Below are 19993 nucleotides of genomic sequence, written 5' to 3' on the forward strand. Positions count from 1 at the left end.
TTGTTTATGATTAATTAAAAATTTGCAATAAATTTTAAAATTTTTGTGTTTAGGAATAATTTAATGTGAAACTAATTTACGATCATATTAATTTTTTTGACTTTATAATCTGAAATCTCAGCATTAATTGCAAATTCTAGTTTAAAAATAGAAGAATAAGTTGGGTTCGGACTGAGTAGTTAGGATTGAACAACAATAGTCAATATGTTGGGCTGAGTAGTTAGGGTTGAACAACAATAATCCAGGTAAGTATGTATTCTAACCTAAACTAAACTATTATTTAGTAATAAGCAAATTCAACAGTTTTAAGTGAAAATAAAAATAACCAGTTTTAGACCAAACAATTCATGTTAAACAAGGAGGACACTTGTGAACCTATGATATCTAACAAAAAGAAGCTTTTTAATAAAAGGAAATTTATTAAAGGGTAAAGTGCCAAAAAAATCTTGAATTATGTTTGAATTTGCAAATAACTCTCTTGAAGTATATTTTGTGCATAACACTTTTTGAAGTATTACATTTTTTTGTAAAATGCCTAAACTATTTTTCATTAAATGACCATAATTTATTTTCTTTAAATTAATTATTTAAATAGAAATCTTAAGTAGAAAACTTTAAAACAATTTAAGTAATTTCTTAATTTTTCATAAATATATTACACTAAAAAGAATGTATTTTTCTTTAAGTAATTTATTAATTTTTCATGAATATATTGTATGAAAAATAGTGTAATTTTTTTAAGATAAAAAATTTTAAACTGAGTATAATAAGTTTTATAATAAATAATAAAATTTTAATAAGTTAATCATTTTGGAAATTTGTAATTATAAAATTTTTTATATGTAATATTCCTGAATTTTATGATGAAGTAGTAACTTGTTTAGAGAGCCTCGTTTCACCCAAGTCTATATTACAATATGCTTTAGCCGGAGAATAGATCATACAGATGGTGAAAGTAAACAAAATTTGATTTTTGACTATCAATTTGCTTTTTCCTACTTTATTTTTCCCTGTAATTTTTACCGTTTTAGAAAATATAATTAAAAATTTATGTGTTTATAAATGCCTGAATTTTTTTTTATTTTTTTTTTCCTTCTTAGTGCCAGCTTTAGATATTTTGATGATTTTGATTGCGGATACTAAATGCAAAAGAGCTATGCTTAGTCCTTGTTAGTACTAATTTGAATGGAATACACTTGCACGTGCCAACATTGAATTTGGATCAATTAATTCACTTTTTTTATTAGTCTTTGTTTACATTTCTTTTGCAAATTACTTTCTAGGTCTTGATTATCAGAATGGTTGTGTTGTTAATAAGCCAATCGTGGTTACTTTTGTTTTTGTATTTTGCAATTAAATATCAGAATATTAAGCTTGTAACTAAATTTTAAAATATTTTGAACAGAGATTCATGTCCGAATAATTCAAAAAAACTTGATTGTTGTGATATTAAATTTATAATGTATCCTTTTTTTTCATAATATGCAAATAATAGAACTTACACATTTCCGAATGCATCCTCAGATTTGCCCGGGACCACTCCGGGTTAAGTATTTAAGTTTCTGTGCACACCTTTAGGCACACGCAGTTGGTATTAACAAAGTGATAATTTATGCCAACTATATATTTTAACCTCCATCAAGAGAGATCTTTTCATACATAATGAAAACTGAGAAGACAAATAATACTCATAATAATTACATGAGACCAAAACCCTAGTAGGGTGGAGGTAATCTCATATCAAGGATGTTCTTGTTCCTCCAAGAGCCTTGATCTTTACCCTTTGTGCCAAATACTCCCAGAAATCCTATATGATCAACTTCCTATGTTAGGCTGGCTTCTTGAAGACGTCGGTTCATAAAACCTTTCAAGCTCTTGGATTCAGGAAGCTTTGCGAACCCTCCGCTGAACTTTCACAATGAGGAAAGATGTGTCAATATTGATCACGAGCTGCTGGCTTTATCAGAGATCACCGTTAAGATGTTGAACTCACGCTCCAAATTCCATGAAGATTCGTTCTTATGGTTGATACTAAAGCTGTATTCCTGGAAGTAGCCACCGTAGGAGATTATGGATATAGTGGCTCTGAAATTTTTCAATACACAAAAAGGTTAATCCCAACACTTGATTCCTACATATTTACGTTAAAAAATAAATAAATGCAAAACGTCAAGAAAGCAAAAGCCACATAAAACAAAAGCTAAAAGTAGCTCTCTCTTTTTTCATTGGCAAGAAAAACACTTAAACACGCTTTTTACCTACACCCGGGCTCGAATCACTCCCCTCCTCTTTGAGGATGGGGGAGGTTATACCATTGGGTTAGATTCCCTTTGGTAAGGGGAAAAAAAAAAACAAAAGAAGTAGCTCTCTTTCAAAGAAGCAAGCAAGATCTAACAAATATTACATCTTATACCATGGGCATACCCTTGGCAAAGATAAAAGGATCATACTCTGACCCTCTCCTGAAGGAAAATAGGGTCGACTACTTTTGCAGCTATATGAATGGAAATGTCTTTCTCATGTGTGCGTTGAATCACCTGGCCGTTCACCTTGACCGACTGTATAGTGAATTCATAGTATGAAACAGCAATAACAATCTGCTATCCTTTTATGCGAGATTTAATACCAACTTCACATGCAATCCAAAATTAACTATGCCCAGAAAACTGTCGATTATAGAAAATAAAATTGATGGACACGATCTTTCATGGAACACAGCAGATTGTTGAATTGACATTGATGCCAAGATCAAGAAAGTAAGTTCATCACTACGTACTATCAGTCATATTTAACTCATTAAAAATCTCATCGTCTTGGCATAACAACTGCTGAACCACGTCATCTGACAGTGGCAAGACTTTATCAAATAGGATTCACAGTAAGAAAATATCAATGCATATCCATCTGCCATTTTGCCACATTATTTGCATTTAAATGTTTGTCCAGAACTAAGAAAAGAAATGGAAACAGAATATTTTCATTTCTATCAACTGAAGCTGGTATCACCATAGTCAAGATTCCATTTCTGAAATGTGTCAGACACCAATGATGCAGAGATCTTGAACTGATTATGCTTTAAAAACCAAACAACAATTTGAGGTAAATTAAATAATAGCAAGTGCAGCCTCCATTAATAAACACAGTCACAGTTTATACATCTATACCACATCATATAAACAAGTAAATATCATCAAATGTTTCTTTCTCCCTACCTTACAGAAAAAATATTCCCTATTGGCATCACTTCATATTATACTAGGATTATTGATCACCACCGATTATCAAATCTGTCCTTTCTGGTACCATTATTCATTAATAAAGCATCTTGCCTTTCAATATTCGGCGTCAACCAAGTCAGATATTGTTTTCCCCAACCACCTTATCTACTGTGTTGCAGTGTATAATAGGCAAGCTCCACAAAACAATTAAGGGCATCTAGATCTCAACTGGTTGGGTAGCCTTTGGGCTCCACGGTATGGACAAATAGCAAAGGGGTATGTTGGATGATTCAAGAATTGCATGTTCTAAAACAGGGACCCCGTGTTTTGTCATTGGAATTGTGGCATTATGATTCTTGGCTTGACAATTATCAAAATTGTGAACACAATGCATTTCATATAACTTATCCGAAACTTCGAAAATTATTTTAAGAAACCCAACTAAGTGGACAGAAAGCGAACTATTAGAAGGAAATGGCAAAAAAGTATAAAAAGAAAAGAAACACAAATATGGACGATTTTCAATTAACTCACCTACATGCCACAGAGTCAGATATAGATGTCTCAGCAACTTTGTCCACCTTGCGAATCATTGCACAACTGTACCAGAAAAAATGAAATCATTATAAATTATTTTCTTTTTCTTTCCAAATATGGAATCAAGCTAGCTAATACCCAAACCTTAAGTATGGTCTACTAGATGCACATGGCCTCCTTAACAGACTTGGAATTTTATGGGTCATCGCTAGGAGATCTTATATTCCAGATAAAACCTGACATATGAAGACAATAATTTTCAAATCTATTATGAAATTCTCAAAGCCCGCACGGCACACACCCCCCCCCCCCCCCCCCCCCCTCTCCCCCCTCCTCCTTCCTTTGGTCTCTTCAAGCTTAGCTGAAGAAACGTAAAATGAATAATGCTATTCACCTAGAAGTCAGAAGGGCCAAAATAGACAATTTGCGTCTTCTAATTAAGGTACCAAAAAGTATTTCGTGCACCCAACTTTAATTTTGTGAAATAAGGATTCAAGCCACAGCTATTGAGGTCAAAGGAATCATCAATGGAACCTATCTTGGGCAGCAATGTAGGTTAGAGAAGAGTAACCAAAGAATGAAAAGTATGAGGGGGAATTGAGGAATTCAGAATCCTGACATGTTCCCATTTTACCATCCAAGGGAACATTGAAGACATAAACTAATTACTAGGTTGATTATGTCAAATCTCGGTTGAGAAATTGTCTAAAGTAGGTCCCTTAGTGCCAATGCAAGTTTGCCATACCAGACATTATGACATTTATAAGCCATCCTTAAAGGTCAACCATTTGGTACTTATGTAAAAATACAAAATGCTTCACCTTTTAACTCCTGCTGTAAAAGCATTGTGAAGTACATGATGAGCTGGATCAAATGGATCATTAAAAGAATCCGGTATTATTGATCCAAGAAAACTGCTTGATCTTCTGCCTCTGATAAGGATTAAAAAAGTAACAAAAAGAGATCAGCTGACTCCCTCAGATAAACTAGAAGTTTTAAATAGAGATAAAAGTATGTACTGAATGTAACTTTGTAATAACATGTGTGATATTAAAAATATAAGCAGTATTATGAACTACTGAATGTAACTTTGTAATAACATGTGTGATATTAAAAATATAAGCAGTATTATGAAGAGATGACTAACATAATCCTGAAAAATAAATTGTTAATAGTGATGAAAGGTAATGACGCAATGATTCAAAAATGGGGAAATGCAAGAGAAAAAGAAACAAGGAAAATGAAATATTCATATACATGCCTTCTACAACGGAAAAAATCCGATAATGTTCATTCGATGTATTATAGGCTAGAACGTAAGACCCCCCTCCCTTTTTCTCTCGAGATGCTGAAGGGACGTATTATAGGCTAGAGCGTAAGAAGGAATTCAAACCCTTCCCCCCCCCCCCCCCCCTCCCTCCTTTTCTCTTGAGATGCTGAAGGGACAAAAACCCATGTTCACGAAGTGTTTACAGGGAAAGAAACAAGGGAAGCCCGAAAACCCATGTTCATGCAGTGTTTGCAGAGAAAGAAACAAGGCAAGCCCTACCAAACCTACTCTCATATTACCCAGAAACGTAATACAAATAGAAGAGAAGGCCCGATGTCTGAAAGCCCGTAGAAATTGGAGTTCAACATTTTCAACTTTACAAACATCTCCATCCCTTCAAAAGAATGTTGGTTTAGTACTTTCTAGTAGGGCTGCAAATTAACCGAGCCATTCATGAACAACTCGGGCTCGGCTCGGGCTCATTCATTTAGTAAACGAGCCAAGCTCGAGCTCATTTTTAGGCTCGTTTAACAAACGAGCCGAGCTTGAGCAATTGCAAGTTCGGCTCGCCAAGCTCGTGAACAGGCTCATTTAGTTAAAGGGCCTATTTTTTAAAATTTGCTAATAATATTTAGCCCAAATACTTATTCTAAAGGCCCATGTAGTTGTTTGTGTTTATAAATGTGTCCTATATCTATTCCACTAGCCGATAAGCCCACAAGCCCAATAATCCATAGATTTATAACCACCGTTGGATTACACTTATGTTGCACATGTTATAATTTAAGAAAATAATAAAAACCCTAGCTCTACTTGCAAACGGCAGCCACATGAGACCTCTCAACATTCATCACAGATCCACAGCTACTCTAGGCAACTGATGCGACGATCTTAATCAAACAACAACAAAGGTTATTACTCTCTCCCTCTTTCACAATCATCTTTGCTCTCTTTCCCAACCATGTTCTCTCTCTTGATAGCCATTTTTTTCCTTTATTTTGACAACCATCTTCTCTCTCTTTCAGAACCATGTTCTCTCTTGATAGCCATTTTTCCCCTTATTTTGATGGAGTTATGAGGGAATGAAGAGTACAAACTAATTTTATGAAGAACATAGACTGATTGTGGAGATGATGAGGATTGGAAGGCTGATTTCATAGTATGTGAGCTTGAGCCGAGCCAAGCCCGAGCAAGTCAAAGCTCGGCTCGGTTCATTTGCAGCCCTACTTTCTAGTACACCAATATGGCCACAACGGTGCCACATGCCACACCTTACCCACCCTCCAGCTTTTATTTAAAATCTTCCTTCTCAACAATTCAGCAGTTGCATCAGTGATTCAGGCATTACACAATGAACTTATAACAAGGAAAGCAGGGTAAACCACAACTACCCTGACACCAGGTACCACATAGAGATCCAGAGTCTCCAATACTCCTTGAACATGCAAAACCAATTAGTAAGCACCTTAAGTCTAGATTATTGATGGACAGATTCTTTACTACAGCAGCATCCAGCCAAAATAGAAGCCCTATCTTTCAAGGAACGTCAATCCATCATCACGTCATTCTGCCTAAGCCCTCAACACCTTAAACAAGAGCTCAGCTCAAACTTCGTCCACAAAGCCATCCTCCCCAACACCCCCCCCCACCCCCCCCCCCCCCCCAAAACCGAAACAAACCACCCATCACCCCAAAAAAATAGATAACACTCCACTCGGCGTAGCATACTCTGTGGAAATGCCTCCTTATTTTTAAATCCAAAAAGTTCTGAAGATCTCCTTATTTTTAAATCCAAAAAGTTCTGAAGATCTAGTTTTAAGGAGCAGCACCCCACACCAAGGTTCGTGCCAGAACAGGACACAATATGTTTAGTTGTGAATTAAAATTTTTATAAGATTACAATTGTGAAGGCCAATCACAGTGAGTCCTGCATATAAATGGCCTTACATAAGAAAACTATCACAAATGATGAGAAATTATGTGGCATACTGACAAGGTATTGGATCAATGTTCCCACCTTCGATTAATAGCAAACCCCAGAGAAAAAACATGAAGAGCACCTGAAGAGCTTGTGGCTACAAGAATATCTGGAAGTTGCAAGGATGGCCCAAATGACAAGGAAAATATAGCTGATGGGTATGTTCCCCTCCGAAAGCTATACGACTGCTAAAGACAGAATAGTTAGGTTCCATAGATGAAGTACAGGACTAAAAAGAAATATGAGGTAGTAACGGCATGCATCATTAATAACGTCAGGCAACAGAATTGCGGTAAAAAAAGGAGTGACTAGACACAAATTTGATAATTAATTTAACTTATAAAACTTGCTCAGCTACTAAAAGGTTACTGTGTCGTGAACATCTATCACAAACAGCATTTCAATGAATCGAATCTTTTTCTTTCTTTTCTTTTCTTAAATCTAAAATGATGGGATAATCAAATGAAGACTACTAGTCCTTCACTTTCATGCAGCGCAGGTGTGACAGTATGCAGCATGCATATACTAATTCAAGTATTCTGAAAAAAAAAAAAAAATACACATTGAGAATCCCATCAAGTAGATGTTGCGAGGCTTCACCTTTGTTGCTTCTGAGACTAGATGAACTCTGACAATGGTTCCCTGTTCAGATGCTGTTGCTATGTACATCCCATTTGAAGAAAGAACTATTGCAGCCAGTGGTGAGCAATGAGCATCTATCTGCAATTTTCAATTTCAGTAACTGAAATGAAGTACAGAATGAAAAGGAGGACTTGCTGAATCATGTTGAGCACCAATCAAGGGAGAAATGCAAATATAAAAAAATAATGCTCTATAGTAATTAAAGTACAATTCTCTAAGTCCATGTACAAACTGAAAAATATAACTGGGCAATAAAAATATATCCGATCACAGGATTAATGGCATAACTTCCCCGGCTATTTATAAATAATTTTCAAATCACTAAAATTTTAGCTGATAACTACCTGAAATATCAAGACACCCCAAACTGTCAAATTACTGCTAAGAAATTCACAGTCAAGGAGTTGGAGCTTTTCAAAAATCCCAATTTACCCTTTTGGATTAATTGCATAAAATATTATGAACTATAAGAAAATTTCATATTACCCCTTTGTTCCGGGGGTAACGTGCAAATGGTTACCTAATAACAATTAGGCCTTACAACAACAATTGGCCTTATTATACGAACTTTTAATAGTTCAGGGCTTTTTATTTTTTTTTTTCCAGAGTTCACATGCAACTTTTCACAGTTCAGGTGGAATTGTGCAATTGCCCCCAATCTATATAACAATAGAAATAAAAACAAAATATTACAAATAAGCTACTGGAATGACAAATTGACAATCCCCAGCACCCCATACTAAAAATAAAAAATCTCAATTTTTCACTTTCAAGATCCTTGTTTTGGATTTTATTTGCTATGGATTACTTTTTTCCATACATCTGACCCTCTCTAGATCCCGCAATGGTGGGAGACTCGTGCACTGGGTTTGGCCTTCCCACTTGCTACACACCCCCCCACCCTCACCCCCCTCATTTTTTCTCCAAGATCTTGCTCTCAGCCTAGGTGTATAAGATGCCAAAAGCTTTCAGATTCTTTTGTGTCCTCTCTTTGAGGTAAGACTGGTTGAAGCCTTCATGTGAGCTTCCTTTAGGAAATAACTTCCCTTAAAGCTCCTCCCCAAGTGTCTTCTAGCAAGGATTATCGAGCAGGAAAAATTACTTGGTGAACATCTGCAGAGCATTATTTGATTGAGGTTTTATCTATGGGGAAGAAGTCTTCACCGAGCATTACTCAAGCGAAGTTTATGCAAAGGGAAATATATCCATTTTTTTTTTTTCTAACTCCTTACTGAGCATTATTTGGGCAAGACTTATCTGTGAGGAAGACCTACTCGCTGACCATTTTCTTCAAGTGAGGTTTATTGTGGGGAAGAACTCTTTCGTTCCTTGCTAAATTCCCTTGAAAACGTGTGGCATTGACACATAGGATGCGTACAACACCAGCCACTTGAGCTATTATGCCGATCCTTCATGTAATACATTTCTTCCATGTGTGGCTAGAGAAGCCAAGTACCCACTTACTTCATGAAAAGTAAAAAAAAATATATGCATGGATGACTTTCAGCACAGGAGTTTTCAATTCATATCATGTACTAAGCATTTCATAAAAAAAGAGACAGTAAATCAACGTGTCACAACCTCACAGTGCGAATTTAGTTCCATAACATTGTAGACTAACACAGATCCTTTGGTTGTGCTTGCTGGAAGAGCCAAAAAGCAACCATCCAAACTTGGGGAAAATGCACAAAGCCCTGAGAAGTAAATAAAGATTAGCATACACTCATGCAAGACTCATTAAGTATGGCATCTGAATTGCATGATTTCCTAGACAATTCATAAATCTATCATGGTGATACTTTAAAAACTATTGTTACAAGATGCTAATCATAATTTAAAACACATTTATCTATCATTATGATAAGGAACAGAGAAACTCTACAATTAGTCAACAAAATAAGAGAAATTAAAAGCAAAAATATTATTCTGCATTGCCACAATTGAACAAATTCTGAGTGTTGATACAGGTGCATATTTCAAAGAAAATAAGTTACATCCTCACCTTTTACATTCGGTATCGTATCAATTGTATCCAACATAGAAAGAATGTTGATGTCATATATAAATGTCTTCTCTTGCAAAACAACAATGAGTCTGCATGCAGCAAAATATTACTTTAACACAAATATAATAATAATAATTATAGTTTTATGGATGAGAGAATTGTACATACAGTATGTTCAAGCCAGATTCCTACTGATTACCAGAATTGTCTACAGTCTAAAGATCGTAAATATAATAACCAAACTGAACCGTAATTTTATTTCTTCTTTTTTTTTTTTTTTTTTTTTTTTTTCATTAGTTTAAATGTAGTAATAAGAAAAAGAAACAAATGACATATTTTTATTAGAAGGAATCTCCCTTTTTTCACTTAATCTAATTTAGTATGAAAAATAATAGGGTTTTTTTTTTTTTTTTCATTGACAAGAAACACACTCATTTTGTCCCTTTGGGGACTCGAACCCTCACCATCCACTTTGGGAGGTAGAGGAAATACCACTAGGCCAAAAGGCCCTTGGTATAATAGGGTATTTTTTAAATAAGAATAGCATCATACATTACATTGTTATATAACATATGGTGTATTGTAATGTGCATGGCATGCCACGTACTCCTAAGATTTGGAAACGTTTCAAGCCAAATCCTTGTATCTTGAGACTTAGGTTCTAAGGAGGTTCGACACTTAAGCACACGCCCGCACCAGATCCTAGAAACAACTCAGAGAGATACTAGGAGAATCTCCTACCCACACTATAGCATCCCAGTTCGGACAACAATGTTATACCATTGCTCATTGTTAAGGCAGGGCTTGATGTATAATTCCTGTGTTTGGCTTCATTCAGGAAGTAGGACACTGCTATGTCTTTTCATTTCCAAGTAGCATAACATACACCATAATCCTAGAATCAATAAAAAGCATATGATATATATTTTACCTTTTTTTATTTAAACGGACAGCAACGATAGAAGTTAAGAAAGTTAGATCATGTAGACAAGTCCCGGTTGTGGTATTGAACAAACAGAGACGTCGAGGGGATAAAGATGGCTGTTGCATGCACATAAAACCACATTATATAATTGATCAGAAACAAAGAAAAACAGAAGGAAATAATATGTTTACTGAAAGTACGATGCCATCTCAAAGGACAGATTGTAGACAGCACAAGAACCTGTTCACCCGCTCCCACAATGGCAAGAAGATTTGAGCTAAAAAGCATTTCAACTATATTGAATGCTCCAACAGCTAGCAAAAAAAAAAAAAAAAAAAAGATATAATTATGATCATTTTTTATAGAGAAATTAATTTACCACTAGTATATCTCAAATGAATGATAAACACACAACATTCAACTTCAATGTGGAAAAGCTTCGCAAGTGGAATGAAGTAGCGGAACATCTTATGGCATGACAAATGCCAACAGACTTTTTTTTTTTCCTTCTCTTTACAAGTGATAAATATCACTACTTCTGAGAAATTTTCATTTGTCCCTTTTTTTTTTTTTTTTTGAATTCTTTTCGGGCCTGCGGAGAAATCAATCCAAAATGATAATAAAGTGGTACCAAGCAGTAAATTCTTGACTGCAAACACGTCTTTTTCTTTATAACATGAACTCGATAAAGCTCTATACTTTTGAAAAGAGAAATTAAATTAGAATTCAAGTTGGCCTGTTGACCAGAAAAGCAAAACACTGACTTAAGCGCCTGCGCGCGCGCGCACACACACACACACACAGATTGTCCACGCAGTTGAAATCGATTTCAAGTATTTAAAATTGTATCTTGTTCCATGACTTCTGCCTTTTCTGTTATGCCTTTTTCAGCATGCTCTACAGAAGCTGCTACATATTTTTCTAGTACATACATTAGCCTTTTTTTAATTCCAAAAAAGGCAAAAACCTACTAAAAGTTTTGGGTAAATTACACACGGGTGGAACATTTAAGGTTTATTACTTTGACCTCCCCTGAGATTTGGAGCCTATTGTCACGTTCTGATTCCTAACGACGCCATGAGGATAAAAGACACGCATGCTAGTTGGCTAAGAACATTCATTGACTAGGAATGGTTCCAGGGAAGGGGCGTGCAGGACCATAAGATGGTACATCTTCAGAGTTCAGGCAGGTCGACTCGGTTCAGTTCGAGGTGCTTGTCGCTAGTCATGGACTTAACTATGAAGAAGGGAGTTGGCCATCCCTGCACAAACTAGTCGGGAGCTGGAGCCTTTCCCCTGATGAGACCAAGGCAGGTCGAAACCAGTCAGCATGTATCCTTAGGAGGGTAGGTCGTGGTGGCTGACCAGGGCGCTTGCGCGAGCTGAAGCAACGCCTTGGTGCCGCACGGGCCGTGCCGCTACACCAAATTTCTAGGCCCGTGACAAATGGTATCAGAGCAGGACTTGGGGTAAAGCACAGAGGTGTGCCCCCTTGTCGATCCGGGGGTCTTGAGAATGAAGTGGGTGCACTAAAGCGTCAGTGGGCAATCAATGCTGTTGGAGGAGAGCCTCCATCTCCCCAAGAAGACGCGTCCTTTGAAGCAGGAGGACCGCGCGCATCGGATGGCCGGGGGGCCGCGCGCACCAAAGTTCTTGCAAGTTCAAGAGGCGTGCAAACCGTTGTGAAGGGCGGGTATCAAGTCAGCCGGAGGGCCCTTGTTTGCTCAGGGTATCGCGGAGGCGGCATAACGTGGGGTTGCGTCCCAAATAAGTGGGCGTCCCTTTAGCCCGAAACCCTATCATTAGGCGAGTGCAGCCGGGGGTTGTACAAGGAAACGATGGGGCAAGCGAGCATACCACTTGGAGGAGAGAGACTTTGGAATGTTGGACGCAGTGGAGTCAGCGCCGCACTGCGACGAGGGCGTCGCAGGATTTGGGTGGGGGAGAATGTCACGTTCCGATTCCTAACGACGCCATAAGCATAAAAGACGCGTATGCTGGTTGGCTAAGAACATTCTTCATTGACTGGGAATGGTTCCAGGGAAGGGGCGTGCAGGACCTCAAGATGGTACCTCTTCAGAGTTCAGGCAGGTCGACTTGGTTCAGTTTGAGGTGTTTGTCGCTAGTCGTGAACTTGACTATGAAGAAGGGAGTTGGCCATCCCTGCACAAACTGGTCGGGAATTGGAGCAGTTCCCCTGACGAGGCTAAGGCAGGCCGAAACCAGTCAGCATGTATCCTTGGGAGGGCAGGTCGTGGTGGCTGACCAGGGCGCTTGCGTGAGCTGAAGCAAGGCTGGGATGCCGCACGGGCCGTGTCGCTGCGCCAAATCTCTAGATCCGTGACACTATGCTCAACCTGCCTTTTTTGTCCGTTCAGAACCGTGAATTTTTTTAATAAAGTGACTATGTTGCCCTTGTATTATATGAAAAGACAATAATAGGCTTAAGTTTTGTAATGAAATTACTAGATTACCCAACACTCGCTCTCTCTATCCTTTTTTTTTTGAAACCCACTTGCTCCACCATGGCCAACCTCCACCCACCACCACCATCGCCCTCCTCCTCCACAAACAAAAGCCTCCAGTACACCATCGCCCACCTCCTCCTCGAGAAAAAACCTCTTTTACAATTTTTATCTATCTGAAATTCATCCGTCTTTGTAAACATGCATGTGTATACATAGCATATCTAACACCAACACAAACACGCACATATATCAACTGTTTGAAATCCTAATCCTAGTATTTCCTACCTCTAGTTAACCCTTTAATCCATCATAAATCCGCATCTAACCATGTGGTTTTCATTCCAATTTTCATACTCAATCAAAATCCTCAAATAAATTCTTGAAAACTTCTCATGAATTGACCATGTGGTGTTGAGGAAGAATGGGTTTTGCCGAATCTGCCGATGGGTTTCTTTGCAAAGCATAGGTTTTTTTTTTCTTTGAAAAGAAACTTTTGTAAGAAAATCCGTAGTTCATTGATGCATTTTATCCATTTATATAATATATACATGTACGCACATATGCATATATATATGTACACACATATGCATCTATAAATAGACCCGAATGCTTTAATGACCACAACTTGACATCATATATTAATTCATCTAGTTTGCTTCTGTGTACCACACCAAGCATGGCCCAAATTTCTGAATAAAGAATCTGCTGATTATGGATTGTAGCATCTGAATAAGCTATTGAGGAAAGAGGAGAGAAGGCAAAGCTAGGGTTGCCATGGTGGTGGAAGGTGGCGGTGGTAGTGGGAGGTGGTTGAGAGAAAGAGGTTGTGGAATTGGCTGAGCGGTGGATGACGGTGAATCTCTATGTTGGAACTATAGAGAGAGAAACAGAGAGTCCTTTGCTGCTTGCATTATGACACCAAAGGCATCATTATACATGCAAGGACCTAAAAGTCTTTTTAGTTTAACATATATATATATATATATATATATTTTTTTTTTTGATAAGTAAGTTTAACATATATTTACAATATAATATATTATTATCATTGAAGGGTACTGTTGACTACTTGACTTTTCACTCTCAATGTTAACATCCGTCAGCTGATTAACGGATTTCGGAGAGGATTGTGTAATAAAGGCCACAGGCTCAAGGGAGGTGAATGTAATTTACCCAAAAAAAAATTACAACCCTAGATGTTTTACCCAAAAGGCTAGGACCATGGACCATATATGAATGATCCCTGTTAGTCTTAGTTAATACATAAACCACGTGCCTCGTCACTGCTACTAATTGAAATGCCATATAAGAAAATCCTATGCCATGTTGACAATCATACTGATAAGGTATACAGAACTCAATGACCAATGCTTTAATAGCCCCTAAAATAAATTTTGCAAATGGATTTTTCCTAAGAACAAGAGATTATAAGTCCCAAAAAGAAGTCAATTACCACCCCTGATTTCAAATGAATTAAATAATGTGGACAAGATGAAGATCTCAACTACACAGAAGGACATTTGACAAAATTGATGCATAATTCCCATCATAAAATATCTAAGGCCATCTATAATTCTATATTCCTTGTTTGTCTTTACTCTTTATGCCCACATTTCATTGGACTTCACATTTGTGGTCTGGAGATTTCTTAGCTCTTAGAGTTGCATGAAACCACCTATCTCTTTGATTAGAATTATGTTGCTCATTGAAAGTATAAATATATTTATATATATCTTTCAAACATCAACCAGCTCAATAATGCAGTTTAGAACTTAAATTTCCGCACCAACAAACCCCACCCCCCCCCCCCCCCCCCTGCCAAAAAAAAAAAAAAAACAAAAAAACAAACAAAAAAGTTTCCATCCATTGCAAGACAGGCAATCCAAAACTCAGAAGTTGAGTAGGTAGACTATTTATCGAAAAAAGAAAGAAAAAAAAAAAAGTAATTCAGGCTACTTGTGTTAAACATCATAGAGGAAGCTATCCATTAGAACAAACACCTTCAAACAAGTTATTCTCTACTTTTTCCTCGCTAAGTATGAGGCAGACAGCCATGTCCCAACTAGGACTTCAATCCTGAACATCCCAGATCAGCAAGAATACCACTAAAGCAAGAAAGATGGTGAAACCGTGAAACAAAATATTCCTGCAGCCCTGACCAAGGACGGAGCCACATGGGGCCGACTGAGGTGGCAATTGTTCTAACTCAACTTTTTATTTATTTATTACTATTATTTTTTCATAAGTTCAATTTAAAAAAAAAAAAAAAACAAGTTGTGTTCATGTTTCGCAATAATTACAAAGTTGTCCCCATAAACTTTTTTTGTGCCCAATAAAATTCTCTCACCTCTTTATTGTAATTAGCCCCTTCTCTTTTCCCTCATCTCTCACAAACTCCCCCTCCAACTCTGTCCCCCTTGCTCCCACTAGCATAAATTCTTGATCTCCATCACCTACCTTGACTAGGGCTACAACTCGGGCGGGCTGGTAGTCCAACTCAAGCCCAACCTGACATATGAAATTCTCAACTCTAACCCGACCTCCAACCCTACCTACTCAACCCAAGCCCAGCCCATCCTTGATTTTTAAACTTGGGTTTGCAACTTGGATTGAGATTCTGGGTTCAAAAGTCGGGTTAATTCAGGTTATACGTATAGTCAATCTCCACACCGAAAATTTAATATGATCTTGAGTTAGTTTCATATTAGAATGCTCCTAAGCACAAATTTTTAAAAAAACTTAATGCAAATTTTTTAAAAATTACAAACAGATCATTAGGAAATTAATTCTTTGAAGTGTTAACATACAATAAATTAAGAATGAAACAAACGAAGTTGAAAAGAAAAAGGTGATCATAATTTGATTATTATATATAATGGTTGTATATGTTTGGTCGAAGCAATGCCCATTAGGAGAATGTCTTTCTACGTTCCCCTCGGTCGTGAAAGCGCTTTGTCCCCCAAGTTTAGGTCAGGGCTCAGGCCCCATTACTATGGTATGGTCAACCACCACTCTAAATATAAATGAGTACTTCTAACCGACCACCTTTTCAAAAAGAAGGGCATGCCGGGCGTACTAGCCAGCTCAATATGATTTAGGCTCAGTGCACTTGAACCCAAACCCAACCCTAATTACGTTCAAGTTGACACTTTTTAACTCGAATCCAACCCTAATTATAAAATGGTTGCCCAAGCCTGTGAAAAATCGGGTTGGGCTCGGGTTGGCCCACCCAAGTTTTTTTTTTTTTTTTTTTTTTATACATGTAAAAGTTGATCCATTAACAAAAGAAACTAAAGTTAGTTGTCATGGTCAAAGCCTGTCACTTCTTATGTGACTTGTATAAATGATCAACCAGAATGCCACAAAAGTTTCCGTCTTTCTTATGAGAAACAAATAGCAACATGTTCAAAATGATGTTTTAATTTGTAGTTGCAATAATTCCAAGAGGGATGCTTGTCTTGCATTTTTAGAGAGATCAAGGGTCACTAGAATCGTAAGTAGCTATCTTGCAAATTGACTGTAAAGAACCAACCCAAACCAATGACTAATGCCAAAAAGGTGAAATCTGCTTTCACTACCATAGTCATGTCCACGTAAAATGTATTGTAAATTTGTCTCATGATCATCATGCACCAAAACTAGGAGACCAGTTCCCGTTATTTTCTTTCAAAAGTCATCTTTTATGCAGTATAAACTTCTTCACGAAAAAAGATCTTTGTATATCTCACACAATATACTGTTGCTCCTCTTGGATGGAGAGAAGCTTGGAGCTATCCAATTAACTGAAATTGACCTCATGTACAGCATACTGTTGTTATTACAAATTCTTTTCTCAATGATACGTGCAAGGTATTAATAAGTTGATCAATTTATGATTAAAAAATTCTCACGTCACCTATAACCCTGGCTAAAGTAATTAAGCCATTTCTGGTAAACATAAATTAATTTTTTTTTAAGTTTCCACAAAAAGAAAAGGAAAACTCATGAATGTTAAATTTCTCATTGAAGAAAGAGGTTTCAAGAAACATGTATAAACCTGGAAGCATCACCCATTTCCTTATCAAAAAGCATGTTATAATTTATGTTACAACATGGACTCTTCAAAAGTAGGTGAAGAACCATGTCAAATACACAACACTAGGATATGCACCTAAAAAGCATATCGAATAATTCTATTTTCTTATATTATAGCTTCAAAATGAGAGAAATGTCTATATTGAACACTATGTTACATAAAGAGTTTTTTTACTCAAGAAAAAAAAAATACATACATACATACATATATATATATATATATATATATGAATGTTTAGCAATGTCCATGTAACTTAGTTTTAATAAGGGTTACTATGAGGCGGCCAAAATCCAAAGTAACAAGTTATATGTGCAAAATTCCAAATTCAGGGAACTAAAATCAAGAAATCGCATACTGATGAATATGAGACAAGCACCTCTCCTAGGTATGCAATACTCGTGTCACTGCTTCTTAATTAAAGACAAACTAGCAAAACAGTAACTTGACATAATTTAAAATTAAATAACCCCTCAGTCACTCCCTCCCACCCACCATCCTCCAACTACCATCCATCATCCATTCTCACAATCGAGCAAAATAATCGCCTCAGTGAATTGCGAGAGATCATTAAGGCACGTCCCACAAATATCTCAGTGAGATGCGAGAGATCATTGAGGCATTTTCCCACAAATATCTCAGAAGTTGTTTGTGACTTCTCAGTTTCATGTCTCGAAGAGGCTTCTGAGAACACACTTTCAAGTGTTTTCTATGAGAAATTGGAAGTCTTTCAACATCCGAAACCATTAAGTCAAATTAAAATTTAGAACACATCCAACCCTACCCACTAGATCCTAAATTCAAGCTATTATCAATTATTCAAAATGTTCAGTAGCTAATTTCAAAACACAAAATTATTTAGTGTCAAACCAACGGCAATAAAAAAAGAAAATCAAAAACAACGGAACAATAATGATAATAATTGCGTGTGTATACATGCATAAGTTGCATAATATACTTGCCTCGTTCATACAAGAGCCTCCCTGTATTCGAATTGAATAATTTGAACCCATCCCTCGTTCCAATTGCGAAACAACTACGAAATTCAACAACAACAAAAATACAAAATTATTAGTTCACACAATCAAATAAGCTAATAAAACCCTAATTCTGAAACGAAACTGACATAATTTTCCCAACACGCACATACACACACTTGGATATATAGAGAGATATATACACCTATATTGCACGTACCTGGTGTCCTGATTGAAGGATGCGCATAGAATTGGATGTGAAGAGGAGTGGTTCGCCATTTTGAAGTTTCCAGCTACCTTTTTCTGTCGAAATTTGCTTCATCGGTTTCAGAACGTACAAGTTTCAGAACACACACAATCGCTGAACTTTGACGTTGAGAACACACTACTCTACCTACAATACAAAATACACAATGACTCGTGTAGAGTCCCGTGGGCCTCAGATGTCTGGGCCGACTGGACTATGGGCTTTAAACCTTCTTTATAGCAAAAGGTCGACGTTCAGATAAGAGAGCCCGGCCCCCGGGTAGACACAGTGTGTCTGAAAATATAGGGTTTTACCGTTTTATTAAGTCAAGCCCAAAACGTTTGTTAAGAACAAATGTGACAATAAGAACAAATGTGACAACTGAGATTTTTTGTAACAAAAAATGTCAATGTCATTTTTTTTTTTTTTTAAATAAATAGAAGATTGATAGTTTGAATCTCCAATGAAACAAAGAGAAGTATGTGTGACAAAAAAAAAAAACTCGTATTGAATTAAAAATCAGACTGTTAACTCTTGTATCTCTAATTATATTAGAACAACTATAAAGACAATTTTTACTCCAAATATGCTTAGAAGACATTACCTAACATTGTTTCATATAAATTGGGGCGAACTTAATCTTTGCATCATTTTTAATGAAAAGTATGCATATTATTACAAAATATATAAAGGTGAGATCTAATTTTATCCAGTCTGTGCTGCCAATATAATGTTTGTGGAACCAATTTATATAGTTAATTTGTCAATGAATGTTTTTGTAATTTTAAAAATAGTTTTCAAGAATTTAGAGAACAAAAAACTGTTTTCAGATAACTACAAAAGATAGTTCTATGAAAATAAACATTTTTAGAATTGAATTTTCAAAAAAATAAACAAAGCAGAATTTTTGCATAATTTTTTAATTTTTAATTCCCTGAAAACAGTTTTCTTTTTTAAGAATTATAAAACAAATAGACCATGTAGGTTCATAATTACTGTGTAAGCTTAGACGTGTCGTCTAATAATTTCAGAAAAATTTTAAGCCCACAAGAATAAGGCTACTAGGTGGTTATTTCGATATTAGTAGTTCTTTCTTTTCAGGCTGAGGGTATAGTGGCCCTCAGATGTCTCGGGCTACTGGACTATGGGCTCAAACCTTCTTTAAAGGCTGAGGTGGGCTTCCTTATAACATGGGTTTGATGTTGAGTAGGCCCGAGCTTGTATTTATGATTTTTACATTTTGGATTAGCTTGGGTTGATTACAGGTGAAAAAATACAAAATATATGATCAAACATGGATTTGAGATTGGAAAAAATATAAATTTCAAAAAAAAAAAAATTCAATAAAGGTTAAGCACTCTGTCCCATTTAACATTTTAAAAATAATAATAATAATAATAATAATAAATAAACACGAGATTCAGTCTTCATGCAAAAAAAAATGATCAGTCTTCATGCATAAATAATAATAAAAAATAGAATTTATGCTACCATAGGCATGAAATTACAGGATATATTATCATATTAGTATGATGGACTCATGCAAACTAATTAATAAAATACTGGTTTTCAATCCAAATATGCGCCTTCTAAACATTTGAATCCAAATGCTTGACATGCTTAATTTCAAAATTCAAATCTCTAGTTATATATA

At 36.3% G+C, this 19993-nt stretch overlaps 1 protein-coding gene across 2 annotated transcripts; it reads right to left on the bottom strand.

Moving 5' to 3' along the window:
• Positions 1-1420: 1420 nt before the first annotated feature.
• On the bottom strand, positions 1421-18485 carry LOC132279590 (autophagy-related protein 18b). 2 transcript variants are annotated; one of them, XM_059781611.1, is made up of 11 exons: positions 18313-18485; positions 18078-18151; positions 10816-10889; positions 10582-10691; positions 9648-9739; positions 9227-9339; positions 7604-7723; positions 7043-7191; positions 4577-4687; positions 3753-3818; positions 1421-2085 (listed from the first exon to the last, which is right to left on the bottom strand). In XM_059781611.1, exons 1-11 carry the CDS (start codon positions 18369-18371, stop codon positions 1944-1946), a joined length of 1110 nt encoding a protein of 369 aa, XP_059637594.1. In that variant the 5' UTR covers positions 18372-18485; the 3' UTR covers positions 1421-1943. The 2 variants fall into 2 exon arrangements, with proteins under 2 accessions (XP_059637594.1, XP_059637595.1); XM_059781612.1 differs by having other exon boundaries at positions 7043-7188; positions 18313-18484.
• Between the last annotated feature and the right edge of the window lie 1508 nt (positions 18486-19993).

Source organism: Cornus florida, unplaced genomic scaffold (assembly GCF_030987335.1).
Source record: "Cornus florida cultivar Cherokee Brave unplaced genomic scaffold, ASM3098733v1 CherokeeBrave_3.0.0_Hap2_Chr10, whole genome shotgun sequence".
In the NCBI taxonomy this organism is placed as follows: domain Eukaryota; kingdom Viridiplantae; phylum Streptophyta; class Magnoliopsida; order Cornales; family Cornaceae; genus Cornus; species Cornus florida.